The sequence below is a fragment of the Rhincodon typus genome, chromosome 19, assembly GCF_021869965.1.
Source record: "Rhincodon typus isolate 14 chromosome 19, sRhiTyp1.1, whole genome shotgun sequence".
Taxonomy (NCBI): Eukaryota; Metazoa; Chordata; class Chondrichthyes; order Orectolobiformes; family Rhincodontidae; genus Rhincodon; species Rhincodon typus.
The window spans coordinates 24,867,479-24,885,124 of NC_063350.1; the positions used below are offsets into that span (position 1 = coordinate 24,867,479).

Sequence of the window (17,646 nt, forward strand, 5' to 3'; positions counted from 1 at the left end):
TCAGCCTTCCTGCTCCTCTGATGCTGCTTGGCCTGCTGTGTTCATCCAGCTCTACGCCTTGTTATCATAGTTTAAACGGGCTGTTTTTGTAAGATTTAAATGATTCTACAAAAATTAATCCCATATTTTACATCGTGCAAGAATACACACAATTGATGCCCAAGGTGTAGGAACACAATTACTGCAAGCTTTTTTGGAAATCGATATTATATCTAGCTACTCTCACAGATAACCATTGAGCTTACTACTTTTGTTTGGAATTTCGTTACAGAAGTAATTCTGGACAATTACAACAATGAAATCTCACTGTTACAACATTAGGTAATATGGTAGATATTCTCTCAGGTCCAGCACTCTTGCAATTCGATATGCTTTAAGGGTTGTAGCCTAACAATGAAGTACCTAACTATTCAGCAATGTAACTGTGGGATTAACTCAGAGGACATGAAGAATTGAACTGAACACATCATGCTATTCATTCGAATATGAAACTCCAATACTTTAGGTGATGGATGAAAAAACACATGTGGAAAGGGTAAGATGAATCCAGATTTTTAAAAAATAAGCATTTTTAATTTACAGAGAGTGAGCATATAAATCAGCTGTTACTGAACAGCTTTAATTAGGTCAGTTCAACTTATGACTGTTACAATTCAAAAAATTAACACCAACTTCCACAGAGTGAACTATGCAACCGTTCACCTGCACGTTAGCCAGTATTTTGGATTCTTTTAATAACAGTATATCCCAGTGCATAAGCCTATATTTACTTATAGGCAACCGGAAGTGTACTGAACAGCTGGTACCATTTGTCCACTGCTGATCCCAGATACCAGGCCAAAAATGGAAGCCTGCAAAGATTCTGCATGTTTTTAAAATCAACCACTAAAACAGGACGTCTATCATGTCAAAACAGATGCTGATGTTACACTCATCTGCAAAAGAAATAGCCAGAATCAAAATTCTGTATTATAAATAACATGCCAGTTTATTGAACTGCCTTTTGATTTCTTCATTTGTTGGAGCTGAATGTCAATTATTTCACTTTTTCCTTCTGAGATTGAAACAGACATGCAGTGTCTGGAAGAAAGGAGAGTGGAAATGAAAACTGTCATTGTAAATCGGAGTATGAATCCAAGGCTTCAACTATGCATTCGGAATCCTGATAGGGGAAAACTTGCTCATTTTGGTTGAGTTACAAGTAGAATTCTTTCAGTGCCCCAGATCTGTAATTACGGATATACCACACAACCATGATTAATCAACAAAATAAAAATTTAGGAGGCAACTTCTTCATCTACAGCCAAAGATATCACATACAGCATTTTGAAAATGATTTTCCTCTTCATTGTTGGCTTAATGTAACACTTACATAAGATAAAGATTATTTTATTAATCATGGGTTTAGGGGAATATATACTTCCTTGATGCTCCTTTATTTTGGACTCCAAGTTATTAGTTGGAAAGCTATTGCATTTAAAGCATATTCAGGAGAAATTAGGAATAGGCAATAAATATGCCCATTGCCTACTCACCCATAAATAGCCGGCTGCATCTACATTTGACGGAAAAATTATTTTAAAAAAAACTTGTACGTACCTTGTTTTCCAGTGTAAAAATGCAGCTACTAATAAAACAATTCAAAGTGATTTTCATCTTTCAACACTGATTCAGCAGAATTGTATTTGCAATGACAACACTTTAGTTGTTTTTTTTTCTGGTCTTATTTGAAGTCTTTGCCCTGTTGCCTACCTGACCTAATTCTTGTAACTAAGATGCACAAACTGTTACCCTCCAACAATAAGTTACCTCTAAGTGGAGCAAGAAATAGCTTCCTCGTTGAGAAATGACTGGTGATGGCTCTTCCAGTGATAGAATTATCATTGTCAAAAGCACACCCTTAGCCCAGCCATTCACAAAAAAAAACATTACTTTCAGAGAATGGAAATCAATTGTCTTGCTATTGCAAAAAGGAAAGCCATATGGCAGTCCTGGAACAAAAACAAAATCAGTATCCTGGAGCAATTGGATATACAGAGATGGAGCACACATATTGCAATGTGTCAATATCTTCCAGTGTCACTTGTTAAGTTTCAAACTTTATCTCCTTTAAATATAAAGGAAGAATTAGAATCTTCATTTCCTTCTCATTCCCAGTGTCCTACAAATTCTTAAATAACACTGATTTTTATTGCTTTTATTTGAAACACTACTTTTTAAAAAAAAAATTGCCTTATTATAGGGTTGGATAATTGTCCATTTTCCATTCCTATTAACGCAGTTAGTTTAGACTGTGCGTGCATTGCAAATTAATGTTTTCTTTAAACGTACAGTTGTATTTTGTGTTGATTGTGCAGAATAATTACAACCCAAGTATGGTAATTCAAGCTAATAATAACAACAACATCTAACAGAACTATTTTTGAGTAGTCCTAGTATAAGACACCCACACATTTAGTAGGTGACACTCAATTTCTAAACTACCACCATCTCCCTGTGCCTCTGAAATTAGGAAGATGAAATAGAATGTGATATTAAACCAAAATTTAACCAAAATCCTATTTTAAAAAATGCAAACCAATAGCCAGTTCCTCCTTCAGCTTGAATTCTCCCTCAGTGGAAACTCCTGTCCATATGTTCCCTTAGTACAGGTGCCAAAGGCCAATATTTGCTATCCTCTTGGTTCCTCAATTCACACACTTCATACCACAAATTAGACTGAAGCACAAGGATTTCTTTATCAAGCGTTCCACTTTCTGTAAAACAGATTAACAGAAGAACATTTAAAAGGTTGTTGCTCATTGACTCACTTCTCTAAAAACTATTTGATGTTTTAGCCCAATTTGCAGAGAGGATGACAATTTTAGAAGTGGCTAAAGCTTTTCCTTTCAAAAACTTAACTTAATCATAGCGTGAACCACTTACTGTGAATAATTTTGTTCATAGATAACATTAGCCATGAGATGATCTTGACGCACTTTGCTTTTTTCTAAAACATTACTTTTTTAGATATCTCCTCAGAGTTCTTGCCTGTGTAAAGAGCACATTTTTTTTTATTTCTCTTTGATTTAGTTGTGGATCAAAATGGGGAAACGGCTGCTTTAAACTAAGGATTCTGAAAGGAGTAATTGCACTTTTAAAATCGATGGTGCAGAGGTGCCAGTGTTGGACTGGGGTGGACAAAGTCAGATGTCACATGACATCAGGTTATAGGCCACAGGTTTATTTGAAATCATGAGCTTTCCAGAGCACTGCTCCTTCGTCACTTCACCTGATTTGAAATCACAAGCTTCGGAGGGTAGACCCTTTGTCAGGTGATTTCAAATAAACTTGGTGCACTATGACGTGGTGTCGTGTGACTTCTGACTTTTTAAAAGACAAGTTACTCAAGTTCATTGTGACTTGAGTTTACACTGGTTCAAGAAGTAGGGAAGATGTTTGAGACTCAAAGGCACGTGGGTGGGTGGGTATTTAGAGCAAGCCTTGCCCAGAAACAAACCACTGACTGGTTTTACAATTAGGACCAATTGTTAGGGCCAGGAGTCATCAGCATAACAACTCTCTGATTGGTTCATGGACAGATGGGCAGTTCATGTGTGAACATTACACAGGCAGAAGGTCTCAAGGCTGCAGACAGCATCTCTCTTCTTCTTTGTCTGCAATGAAGTAACCAAGAACTGAAAGTTAATTAACTTCTTGCACATTTGCTAGAAACTATTGCCTTTAGCCAGTGACTGAAAGGTTGAACAACTAATGTGTCAACCAATCTAGGGCTTCAGCAAAGAACTGAATGGATTTTAAAATAAGATGATCAGAGATCAGAAGGACTAGAAAGAAGCAAAAGAGACACCTCCTCGAATCCTGTGGACTGCTGCTATTGAACTGTGCTTCTGCAATATTTTACCCTTCACCCTTAACACCTATGTTTCTCTGACTGTGTCTGTTGTGTGTGTGGGGAGTGGTTTAAGGGATTAGAATTTCATCTTGTAGAGAATTGATTTATTATAGTAGTTCATGTTAAGTACAGAATCCTGGTCAGTGTTCTATTAACCTGAGTCCATCAGACAGGTAAATTGGCGATTTTTATAATTTGATGAAATCTAACTTTTGTGGCAACCCTAGAGGTCACTGGGCTTCAGTACCAGTGCACTGTTTCAAATGGGCATGGCAATTGTACTCAGCTTCCAAGCTTCCATTTCCACCTCTTAAACAAATTGGGATACCTATTATACTAAAAACTGCAAGTTGTAGACATTATTGTCCAATGCCCATGTAGAACTTCTAATTTGGTAAAACTGCATCTGAATTAAGCCAAAATAGGCAACCATCTGTTCTATCAAGGGATAGAATGATAGGCAAGATGAATTTTAGAAAGACCAGGATCATAAGTCAGAATCTTTAATCAGCATGTTATCAAATTCCAATTCAAAAAAGTTTATCTATTAATTAAAGAACAAATAAACTGGTGTTTGCACTTTAAATCTTTCAAAATGATTCCTTGCTAGGTAATTAATTCCATAAATACTGTGGGCAAATTGGAGGAGATTTTAGTCACAAATTAGGGTTCCTTAAAGATCGAAATGATTTCCAATTTAGTCAACATTCTGCCACCAGGATATCCTCTAAATTAAATTTATTTTTCAACTTTAAAATTTGGTAATTTAACATGTTTCAGCCAATATACTGTACAGCACAACTTGATTCCAAGAATGGCTTTATCTCTGCTTTAACACCTTGCCATCGCCCCAAAATTATGCCAACTTTAGCAGAACATTCCACTGTATTGATGTGAATTTCCCATTCCCTCACCATACACTTCTACAAATGAGACTGTTAGCCCACCACTATACAGCCATACTCAATGGAATCTGGGAGAGTTTATCCAAGTTCCTTTTGTCCTTCAGTCCTCAATCAGTACTGGATATTAATTGCAGGAGGAAAGTGTGATAACCCAATGCACCACTTAAATCATGCTTGAGCATACAATGTAGCGGTCAAATGGGTACATTGTGTTTTGAGGCATTGATTAAATTTTAAATACCGTAGGGGCATGAGGATACACTAAAGTTTCCTGAACGTACAAATGGCCTGCATATTCAGCCAGAATAAAACTTGAATTTTAAGATTGAAATATCATTGACTTGTTAGGTACAGCATGTTCCTGAACGACTTGTATTTTTATATTTGCACATCGTGTTCACCTAATAAACAGAAAAGTGTTTTTATTATTGTAAAGAAAACGGACTTTGCCAATCAGTTCAATTTTTAAATATGACTGCGATGGTTAGTGAGTACACACGTGAGAGATTTTAATTGCATCCTTGAACCATTCCGACACAGACTTAAATATCACATTACACAAAACCGTTCTAGCTAAAATTAAACATTAGCTCAAGGAAATATATACCCAGCTCTTCCAGTCAGGGCATCGCCACTGCAGGCGAATAAAAGCTTTATTCGTCCTTCTACTCAGGCTTCAGCAGGGTATTGACTCGAGATCTACACAAAAGATGGGCAAACAGAAGGAGCGGCGAGGCCACGTATTTCTGCTGTTACCAGCTCATATAACGCCCCCTAAAGGGGCAGCACGTTGGTATTGTAATGGTAAGTTTCTTTTCAATTTTCAAAGAAAGTTATTTTTAAACTACTTGTAATGTTATACCCTTTGTGATGGGATATACTTTGTGATGATTAAATACACAATTTACAAGTTGCTTTTGTTTTACAAACAAAAATTTCAAGGAAGCTGCCTCTTAAGTATGAGCAGCGGTTGTGAATCACATTGGAGTTTTGGTGGGGTGGAGTTTCCTCAGTTTTCAATTTGAAAGAAAATTTAAAATTGTATTTTTTGTTCCATGTATTACTTGTGATGGTATTATTAACAGACAATTATACTGGAAGTTTTGTTCTTCCAATCTATTCAAAGATAAGTATCTGCCACAATTATTTAGCGATGTCTCAAACTATAAAGAATTACTGAGGCCCATAATTTCAGAAGCCATTATTTTAGAGTCTAGAATGAGAATAAGGTAAGTGTATGTAAAGATATAATTGGTTTCTGTCAAGTTTTGTCAGTTAACACCACTGTAACCAAAAGTAGCCTGCAATAAATATTACTGGAAACTGGCAAGTGAAATCAAGTTACATTATATTGATTACCGCACACAGGGATTAGTATCACTTTTTACATTAATCTTAAAGCATTGTATCCATTCTGTTTATGAGTAAACATCTCTATCATACAGTTTCCCGTTAAAGTTTATCCATAAAGGAGTAATCAACTAAATAAGAGTCTGAGTTATAATGTATTACAGTTCTCCACAAGGTCCTGATTTACCGCAGTCATGTTAAACCCCCAGTTTCTAAGCTATGGGGAGGGGAGGTAGGATTCAAAATAAAAATACAAAACTAAAAGTCAGTTACAACGGGCACACAAGTATTTGTAATAAAGCACGTGGAGGAAACGTAATGGACCTTCATGTCTTCCCTGGTCCTTTCCTGCTCTCAATTGTTTTTTTAATTGCTACTTGTGCCGTGTTTAAAGCAGAAATGTATGTTCAAAGTCAACAATAACTACCAATGTGTTGAACCAGCAATCGTACTGTAAAATTAAAAACTATTTCTCAAGTCTATCATTCAGTTTCTCTATTGACTATCCCAAACTTTTGTTGATACAGAACAAGTTTGCATCGTTCCCAATGTTCCGTCAAACTTAATTGCCGTGCTGGATGGGGAGAACGAACAGTCGTCAGAGGACAAATACCGTTAGTATATTTCCACGTATAAACTCCGAAAAACACGGTCAAAGTGGATTCACGACTATAACTGGCCAGAGCAAACACTCCCTCTTTAGTACTGATCTATCTTGCTTGCAAAATGAAATTCATCTATAATTCTTATTCCTCTTGCTTATAAATTGGTTTACTGTAATCATAATTAATTTAAACGCATTACTCCAATTATTCATCTATATTATGGTTAAAAAGCCATCAAATTTGGATTCAAAACAGCAGAACTGAAAGGCAGAAATTCACGTCCCAAAGTGGAGGTCCAATTTTACCTCTAAAAAGGGGAGTTGCAATAGATAGTATGTCACTCTTCAATTGTTTCTTTGATTACATAAAATGCCCACACGGTGTCTGCTTGAATAGATTCACACACACATTAGAAGGATCCCAGTTTTTGTTTTGAAAGGAGGGGAGGGGGTGCCTAACTGTTTGAGATTGGAAGCAACGAACATACAGTTAATTGAATGTTGTAGTTTTACCTCCAGACCTGTCCAAGCTGCAGGATGTGAACGAAAGACTGCAGGAACCACATGCACAGGCGGCAGCAGGTCGAGGTGCAGGTAGTCCTGCGCTGCCCCGCGTCGCTCTCCTTGGTGCTGAAATGATCGGCTGCTTCATCGCGACCAGTTCCTCCTCCTCCTCCTCCTACCGCCGCCGCCGCTGCCCGGGCTCGGGCGCTGCTCCCACCACCACTGTTGGTGTAGTCGTAGACAAACCACCTGAAACTCAGTACCTGCACCACCAGGGACGGCACCACCACGAAGATGAGCGTCAGCCCGAACCACCAGTAGTCGCGTTGGAAGTAATAGTCCACGGCCAGCCACACGTCTGTCGCTCCATCCGAGAAGAAGACGAGCAAGGCGCCCAGGATCCAGCAGCAGTCCGCCAAGGAGTACTCTTCCCGCTGGCGAGGTATCGAGTTGACACAGGAGCTGTGGCAGCAGCCGGAGCCCGGCTCACAACAATGGGAGGAGGAGGACGAGGCGGCGGCGGCTGCGGTGGGGGCCAGGGCCCCGGCAGGCGAGGACAGCAAGCCCCTCTCCCCGCACTCACTCTCCGCTGGGCGTTGACCTAAATTCTGCAACGAGACGGACGCCGTCCCACCCATGCCGTCCGACTTTGCAGCCATGTTGAACAAGCACCCTCCCCACCACCCCCCCCTACACACACAAAAAAGACTGGCACTCGCTTCCGCAGAAGCCGAGCCTTTTCTTTCAGAAAAAAAAACCCTCCTGCTAGAGGGAGGGGAAAATAAAACTTCCGGCGGCTGCGGGTGGGGCTGGGCTATAGAGAGAGAGAGAGAGAGATATTCAGGCTGCCAGTCCCGCTCCTCCCCCTGCTCTGGCGGCACAGCCACTGGTTCTGACCCTCCCACTGGAGCCCAGCTCGATTAACGTGGCTACATCACCGAGTCTGCACAGGCGCTTCACCCTTTTGTTTCACAGAGAGACCCAGACAAGAATTCAACAGGCAGACCCCACACCCCCTTCCCCAGACCCAGCTCTGCTGCCTGTGCAGCATGAACTAGACAGGTTTAGACCCCAGGCTGTTTTCAGCAACGCCCCCGCCCACCCCACATTTTCACCTTCTCTCACCTGCTCATCTGATACGTCTATTACAGCATGTTTCTCTTTCAATAAAATACTTTGCTCGCACTGGGGTAATCTTACTTACTGGGGTAAGTAGTATTTCGAGAAACGTTAACTCCAGTATTTATTACGGTGGCCGTAAAACTATTAAATAGCTTGACTTTAATTCTGTCACTCCAGCACTCTCACATTGCTTGGGGATGTAGTTCACCAATCTCACTGGTGCAAACTGTCCCTCGTAGTTACAATCGCGGTTCTGGATACGATTCAATACCAATATGAAGCCAGTTATTTAGGGGAAGTCCTTTATTTCCCGGTGGGATCATGTTTTTAGTAAATCTTTGTGTCGACAACCTAATGTATAACCCCCAAAAATGGGCACGGCGATCAAAATTCCTGATTTCTGGAAACTTCACGCTGAATCTCATTTATATATCTCTATTCATTCCACCACTCTAATGCTAACTAAACTGTTTATTGCTTTGGTTCACAAGCATCTGGACCAATATCCAGATGCATCCCTGCCTTTTCTCCTGTTCTGGTTTCCAAAGGTTGGGTCATGGACTTCCATGATGTGTGCTTGTGAGAAAAAGCGTTGCAGTGGTTGCAATTGCTTCCTGATGGATAGCTGACCCAGAGACTCTCCCATTCTTACCACCTGCCATCAGGTATATTGGAAAGACTGAGCTGACAATCAACCTTCCATTGACAGCAAGCCTGGCATGAGATTTGAATGCAGAGCTCCTTGTCTGAAGTAGGTATGCTGACACTGCAACACAAAATCTCTTTTACGAGTGTCTAGAACCACCTAAAGCAGGTCTGCACAGTTTAGGGCTTATTGCACCCCATTGTGGCTGGTTCAAGAGAATTTGTGCTGAGAAAGAGCGAGGAGTGATGCAATGGAAGTTGCACCAGAGGTCTTAGTGGATGTAATGGAAAGGAGAGATTTTCTGTAAACACAGCAGATATGGAGGTGCTCTAGACACATGGTCAAAAGACAGAAGGAGCGACTAACTTTGGAGATTAATACAAGGAATCAAGCCCTGACTATCCTGATGCACTCCCAGAGGAAAAGGTGCTAGCCATCATTGGGAATGACCATTCCTCTGATAATGACCAATGAAACCATTGTGGCAGTGACCCTCCACTGTCTGTTGTGTTCTCTGTTACCCTCATAATTTTACATCTAATCATCTTTTCACCTCCCATTTCCACTCATCTCACACTTCCCTCTGATTTATAAGCTGCAGATGGTACAAAAATGCTCATGCCACTCACACCCACCAATTCCACTCAATCCTTACTTTTTCTGTGCCACATCCTTATCCTTGTGCCAGTTTTCCTTTCAGATACTTAACAACTGAAACCAGTCCAGGCAGTGGGAAGAATGCTAAAAATTCAAGAATGGGAAGGCATAGCACATTCACACATCATACTCAAAGCTACCAGTTCAGGCACTGATGAAGAGCATCTCAAAGGATAGATTAAAGCTGAATTCTCTGTGATGTAGTAACAGGCAGGAATTGGACATAGCCAGAGCTGGGAACAAGAAAACCACACATTCCAGTTAGCTGGAGAATGAAGATGTGCATGAATTCCACAAATGGGGATTTTGATGGGATGATGTACAGAAGAGCACTGATAGGTATATGCAACAAAAAACCATGGTATGTTGAGATGTTTGCCAGAATGCCTACAGTGAATATCAAGGGGCACCACACTTGCACAATGTATTGTGTAAAGCTTAAATCTCATTCTTTCCAGAATGGAAGTAATGGTCAACTCTATGAACATACTTGTGGATCAATCCATCGTACAGTATTTGATCACCAATGCTGCAATGTTTACTGAAGCACGAGCAGCAGCCACCTAAATTCTAAGTTCTGCAGTCAAAGCTCAGACTCAAGGCATGTAAATATCAGCTTAGACCTCTTGTCATCATACTTAGGGATTACAGTTTGCAATGAAACTTGCGGGATATCATAGCCACATAGTAATCTGTCCTTCAGCAGATTTGTAGCTTTTTCAATCCACTATCTTGGCAATGGGGCAGTGACTCCACGGTACATGATTCTGATGTTTTCTCTAAGGAAAACAATAGTCATTGCCCATCTCTGCCAATCAAACAGTGCCCTTGTTGTTGCTTGTCAGCTAGTTAAACCCCATGATTGACACTCATGGAAAGATGATGCAATCTTTCTAGGCTCATAGCAATTTGAGGTCATTCCTCAAGGCCATCTTCAGTCTGCTCCATTGAAGGTCATCCTACGTGCCATGCTGCAGCTCTGAGGGTAACGCATTATGTGAAAACTAAGAAGGGAAAGGTAAATGAAAGGCAAGAACTAATGGAATGCACAATTATGATTAGCTGGCTTTTGTTTGCAATATGGCATGATTTTCTTTAAGAAATTGGTTTGGAATGTTTATTTTTCATTGGTCACAATGAAAAGTAAAGGTCAATCAGGCATTGTAATGTTCAGTGATGGAGGGAACATAACCTGCAAGACTGTTGGTCAGTGAGGATTTGGGATTACCTTTAGTTGTATTGCACTTGGATGAGTTCTTCACCATGTTGCTTCAGAATGTTCATGCAAAAAGGAGTTCTTTTGCTTGTCATCTCTTCTTCTTCTTCCTCCTCCTCCTCCTGCCCTTCCTGTTCATCATTTGTTCACCAGAGAGTTGGTAGTAAGGGATGTCACTTCACAGTAGTGAGTCTGAACAACATACAAAAGACAAGTGTGGATTTGAACACTTACTTTGCTGCACTCTCCAGGGCTCTTCCAAAGTGGCCCAGTAAAATCACTGGGTTGAATTTTACCAAAAATCAGCCAAGAGTAATTTTCATGGAGCTTTTCTGAGGCTTTGTCTCAATGTGTTCTAGTGAGTTCTTGTACAATTCTCCATTGCTCACCTCATTATGTATGTACAATGCTGTTATGACTTTGCGCTCACACTATCCTGTGCTTACCAGCAGTAGACGTACTCGCTGCTGGGACCTTTTGGGATTTGTACCACTGGTTCCATATTTAAAGTTCAACTGTGCATAAAGTCAAATACTGCAATCCAGAAATTGTTTTTCACAGCACACGTAGTGGGTGAGAAATTAAGAAGAAAAGCATCAGTGGTGTAAAATAGGATGTCAAAATTTCAACATATTGCCTTTTTACGTCATGATCTGTCTGGTGGATTGTTATAGTAACTGCAGCTGCAACAGTGAAGCTACAGAGGCTACCTGTTGTAAGCACCATTTCATGTTAGAACCCTGTCTGAAGAAGTGCCAGGCATTTCCCAATACCCAGCTTGGTATCACAGCTTGTCATTGTTCAATCTAGGAGCATCACGTGTTGGAAAGCCTCCAAGCAGTTGATAATGTTAACTTTCTTTGAACAACAGGAAAAGCAAAAAAAAACAAATAAAAATGTTGCATTTGCTTCTGGAAATAAACATAGGTTGCTTGCCATTTGAATAACAATCAGTTAATAATTACCTCACCCAGATCACATTTATTGAACTTGGTGTCAATTAAAACCTGTCTATTTTTATTCTCCTGATCTTGCACTGCTCTAACATTACTAAGATGGTGTTCCTGCTGCTCAGTGTCCCTATATTCATCCTCAGAAAACTGATGCCACTCTCTCTCAGCTCTTCAGCATCACATCCCCTCTTTCCCGGCTCCAATTTTGCAGAGCACAAGATGCTAGAATTATGTGGCATACTCTTTCCTGACTGTTCAGCAAGGCATCCCCAAGCCAACTCATACATCAGAATATCATTTTCAAGAGGTCTATCATCTGCTCCATAATGGCTCTGGTGAAAGAATGAGCAGCATTGTATGTACACACAAACACAATCAGGGGTTACACAAATGAGTCAGGTGCTGTAGATGCAGCACAAAGGCCTTATCACCTCGATGCTATCCTTAAAGGCATCCGGCCTTTGTAATGAGGCAGAAACTTTTTATTGTTATCAATATATAGGCATCATGCCAGCTTCAAGGTTATCTGGTGTCAAGCTCCGAGGTGTGGTAGCGATGATAACTGATGACAATTATTAAATAGCGGCCTGTTCTATTGATGACGTCTGCCACATTTTGATATTGTGCTGTCAATGTGCCATTCATACAGTGTTTAGTATCCAGCACTGATCGGAGCCAGTGAAAAGGTGCCAAAGCTACTGCCTGGACTGCAGAAACGGCCTTTTCACATAGAAACAACATGAAGCAGTGTGATCTGCACAAATATTAGTAATGGCCCTTTAATGCATCTGTGGGTTGAGGAGTGGGAGATCCCACATAGGTCCCCAGTGGATCTTTTGGAATCAGCCAGTCACATAAAAAAAACCTAGTACAACTGTCACCTTGTTGGCTACTGGGATATAACAAATGCTCCCCATTTCAGTTTTCGAGTTCTGCTCCAACAGATGGCATGGTGTCCTAGGACATTCTCAGTCTCTGCCCCTTCACTTGCTTGGAAGAAATGGCATCAAGAACAAAAGATTCTGGGCATCCTGTACCGTCTCCATATCATGAGATATTCAGTTGTGACTCTTTCATGAGAAGGCTATTTGGCAGCCATTGGAGGTTGGTCCTAGTTCTAGGCTTGCTGATGCATCTGTTCCTCCCTCATTCTACATGTCTTCACTGCACCATACCCTAGCGCAGCCTACGGATTGTCTTTGTGAATTATGGCCCACAGGTAACCATTCTAAGAATTCCTGCAATTTCTTCTGCTTCACAAAAATGAAAATGATCAACTTGCAATGACATGGTCAAGATTGCTTGTGACCACTATTTGTATTCAATTGGGATAGCATGTATCTGCCAGAAACAAAAACAGAAATTGCTGGAAAAATTCAGCAGGTCTGGCAGCTTCTGTGGAGAGAAATCGGAGTTAACGTTTTGGGTCCAGTGACCCTTCCTCAGAACAACTGTACGTACCTTTCACATTGAAGTGGAAATACCACTGGCTCATTAACATGCTTTAGGGAAGAATGATCTGTGGTCTGTTAAGCAGTCTAGTCTGTGCACATTTCTAGTCCCACATTAATGTAATTTAATCTGAACTGCCCTCTGAAAGTGGTCTAGCAAGTCACTCCGTTATTGCTCCCTTCTTAGGATAACTAAGGATGCCCTGTAATGCTGGGCTTTTCAGACATCCATTATTGATGATTATTTCTTTGTAAACATATCAGTTTCAAGTGAGCACCACTGACTAATTGAGGCACTTAACTCCACATGGGCATCCATTGCTTGTAGACACTATCACTAGTTTTGAGTATTTCAGTTGTTTCCCACTGTGTTGCTAATGTAACAATCACTGACTAATGAGATAATTATGTAGCATTCTAATTTTTTCTGGAGAACAATCCATTATTGATAAGTAGGTACTGCTAAATTTAAATAAATATTTGTTATCTCTCATATGCTAAATTATACCTAGTAACTAAATTAGTTATCTGCAAATTATACTAATGGAACAAGGGCTCAAATAAATTCAAGTTAACATGTCAATGAAAAAGGGCTAGTCAGAGATTCATATTTGCTGAAAGACACGTATAAATATGAAAAGTAAGGGTATTGTTTTAGTAGCAAATTCCATTTGTTCTTTCACCATTCTCTATTGGTGAAAAGAAGTGTCTCTCCCAGCAAACCAACAGGATAAAGAAAATTTGGATTCTGAGCTTACACAGCAGAAGCATGAAGTCAGTAATGATATTCTAAATGAGTGTGTTTTGTTTTGCAGAGGAAATATACCATGCATCATTGAAGTAACAAGTGAGCTTTATCAAGCGAAGTAAGTTTCACAGAAGGATGGAAAGAAAAGGTAATGGACCATTACTACATTTAATTATTTTACCATAGATTTGCTGCTGGAAGCAATACTAAGGCAACATACAGACTTTGTGTCTTTTGTTTATGCTTCTCATCCTGCTGAAAAAAGAGCAACAATAAAGAAGTGGAAATTGATAGGATTGGAAACATTTCATAGACAATTAAAAGCCATTCTGATTACTAACTCCATAAGTTATGATATTAAAATTAATATTTGTTGGCTTGGTTAAAGACCATATGAGCAACCTGGTTAAAAACACTGATTCAGCTTCAGCTGCAGTATCGTGCCCAGTTCTTGACACCAAACATTAAAAGGGATGTATACTTATGAGAGAAGATGCAAGAAAGATCCACAAGAGTGATTAAAGGGAATGAAGAGCTTCAATCACATAGAGTTGCTCTCCATAGAGGAACGATTAAGAGGAAAATTTGATAGAAGTGCTCAAAACCTTGAGAGGTCTGGACTGCGTGAATAAGAAATATCTATTTCGGTAGGTGGAAGAATCAAGAACCATAAGATGAATAATTAAAGTGATCTGCAAAAGAAACAACAACTGCATGAGAAAAATGGTTTTTGTATTAGGACCTGAAGTGCACTCCCTGTGAGTGCTCAATCAAGGCCCTCTAGAGACAACTGGATCGTCTAAAAAGTTAAAAAAAATGGGGAAAAATACAAGCGAATGAGATTAGGTGAGTTGCTCTTGTAGAGTGCTGACATGAGCATGATGGGCTCAATGTCCTACTTCTGTCCTCCAACTCTTCCTTCCTTCAGTTCACACTGCATACATTTTTTAGATGCAAGTAACCATAGGTCACACAGGATTTTTAGTATTATCTCAAGAGAGATCACTTCTCCATTTTTAAAAAATAAACATTTTTTAGTCTTTTAGTATTACAGATGCACACTGATTTGATGCCTTTCCTTTCACAAATACTTAGATGCTTTGATTTGGAGTGCACAAGGCTGTGTGGCAATTATGCCCAATAACTGTTGACAGCCATTGATCCCGGCAAAGCCCAGATCACTGTCTTTGCTGCCTTCATGGGACAAACAAATGAAGTCATTTGATTTAGGGAGGAATTCACCCATGCCCGACCTGTTAGCAGAAAGCTGCACAAAATGGCAATGTCATCAGTTGCAGCCAGAAATGATCCTGGGGCATAAACATTAGAATCATGGACACCTTCTGAATCACAGGAAGTGAAGTGAGGGGACCTGGAGTTTGGCTGTATTTGGTGCTGCAAAAGGTGAAATTGCTCTGTAACAATGGACCTCAGAGTTTAAACACCAGGTGGGAAAACACAACAGCGCTTCATCAGAGGCTGCACTGATGACGTTACCCAGCAGGGTAATGAAACATCTATGAAACAACAAACTAGCTCGGCGAGCGAACCAACCACAGCATCCACAACCCAAGCTACAAATCTACTCAAGAACCTTTATAGCTCTGTAACAACGTCCCAGTGAAGCAGAGGTCACATTTATACTGCTACTCCCTTAAATATGAGTATAATATTCTAATCTTTTAAATATTTTGGGAGGGGAATTTTGGCACCTCCTTCTCTGTCACTCCTTACTGCCTTGCACATGTTGCTGGAGGAAATTGACACAGAACCTTCTGGACATAGATTGATTTCCAAAGTAACATGCCACAATTTCTGGAGCAGCCAAAATAGCCATAAATATGAGTTAGCAGTACAAAATAATGATGCGTACCTCAACTAAGGATTGTTTTAAATATTCAGCTTCCAACTTTCTTTCAGGTTGTGGATGGGTTTCAGAATCAGCTGAACAGACCATAAAAGGTGTGGGGCTCTTATTTATATATAATTATTAGGCGCACGTTAGTTTCATATAGGCAGGCTAGATAATTAATTACGCCTGTCTACAAATGGGGTCTCCGCCACAGCAGACTCAAAAGATAGCCATGTACAATCTGGAAGTCTAGAGTCAGGAACATATTTCTGTTTATAGATATATGGTTGCTGTCCTGCCTAAAGGTCAATCATGAGTTTGAAATGCTGAGTGAAAAGTATTGGAGTTTTATTAAAATTTAAATTAATCAATGTTCTCACTGCTGATATTGAATGACAAGGTGGGTCTGTAGAAAAATATAAACAAGTTACAGTTCAACTTCTTCCTACTGATTCTTTTTTAAACTCAAGGTTATAATTTCACCTCATTTACTTTTCTTTTCAGGTGCATCCACAATGTATTTCAGATTAAATGTTTCCATCAAAATGTTTTACTTATACTCAATATTTGCCTCTGTTCTGACATCTTTTGGTCCCAGCGTTGCATAGAAAACATCAGTGTTTTGAGCTATGAAGAGATAAATGAAAGCTGAGCTTCCAACTTGGAGTGATAAAGTAAACCAAAATGTGGACACTTGCAAGTTGGTCTCAAAAGTGGAGATTGTTGACATTTGTACAAATATACTGTCAGCTGCATTTACAATCTCATGTGGGTGTGTTTTGTATAAATATTTTCTTTAGCATTATTTATCTCTATTCCACAGTACTGTTATCCATTTTATCAGCACTGAACTGGTGGCCTTAAATTGAAGATCCTTCCTACAGTCTCTCCTGTGTAGAGGTCTATGTATCTTCTGATGTCCATAGATATCAGCTGATCTGAATTGATTGTAGTATCCTGTGATATTAATTTGATATTAAAAGTGAAAAATAATGTTTTTTTTGGATACGAGAACCACAATTATATGATTGTACAATGGTTATTTACTCTCAATAATAACAAGTATTTATACCATCTAGTAGGGCAGGGGGTGGCATTATCCAGGGCAACAGCCCATTTTGATCACTCTACAGTGCAGGTTTAAATTAACTTCAGTCTGGCAAATTGTCGGGAACCGTAATTCATTTCAGCACTTCAAGATGTTTCAAAAGTTCAGAGTTTCTGATTTTAATAGTGAGACTACTACAAAGTTCGTACTGATTTTCATTGTCCTTACTTCATGTGAAGGGAGAGAGAAGGCCCCCAAAATGGTTCAGTAGACTCAAAACCTCCTTTCTCACTAATCAAAAAATTATTGAAGAGGTCCATCATCGGATTTCTACAAGATCCATCTCTTTGAGGTAATACATATCTTTTGATTTGAAAATTTGCCTCTTCTGACATAAATACTATCTTAAGTGGCAATGCAGGCTTCTATCAATTCAATGGATGGTGGGACAGAAGAGACCCCGCAAAGTTAACTGCTGGACTTTTTTTGTGGGCCCGAGAAGCAGGAGTGTACTTTGGATTCCACAAAAAAAACATAGTTCACTGATCCCCTGAGATTTTCATACTCAGTAATCACAAGCTCTTAATCCTAGATAACAAGGTGTAGAGCTGGGTGAACACAGCAGGCCAAGCAGCATCAGAGAAGCAAGAAAGCTGACATTTCGGGTCTGGACACTTCTTCAGAAGAAGGGTCCA

At 39.7% G+C, this 17,646-nt stretch overlaps 1 protein-coding gene across 1 annotated transcript in view; it reads right to left on the minus strand.

Annotated features, from left to right (window-relative positions):
- Window positions 1-7,917, minus strand: part of LOC109917429 (XK-related protein 7-like) — a 197,450-nt gene extending 189,533 nt beyond the window's left edge. Inside the window, exon 1 of the mRNA XM_048608355.1 lies at window positions 7,268-7,917. Coding sequence (XP_048464312.1) covers window positions 7,268-7,917 — 650 coding nt within the window. The remainder of the gene's footprint in view (window positions 1-7,267) is intronic.
- Window positions 7,918-17,646: the final 9,729 nt, after the last annotated feature.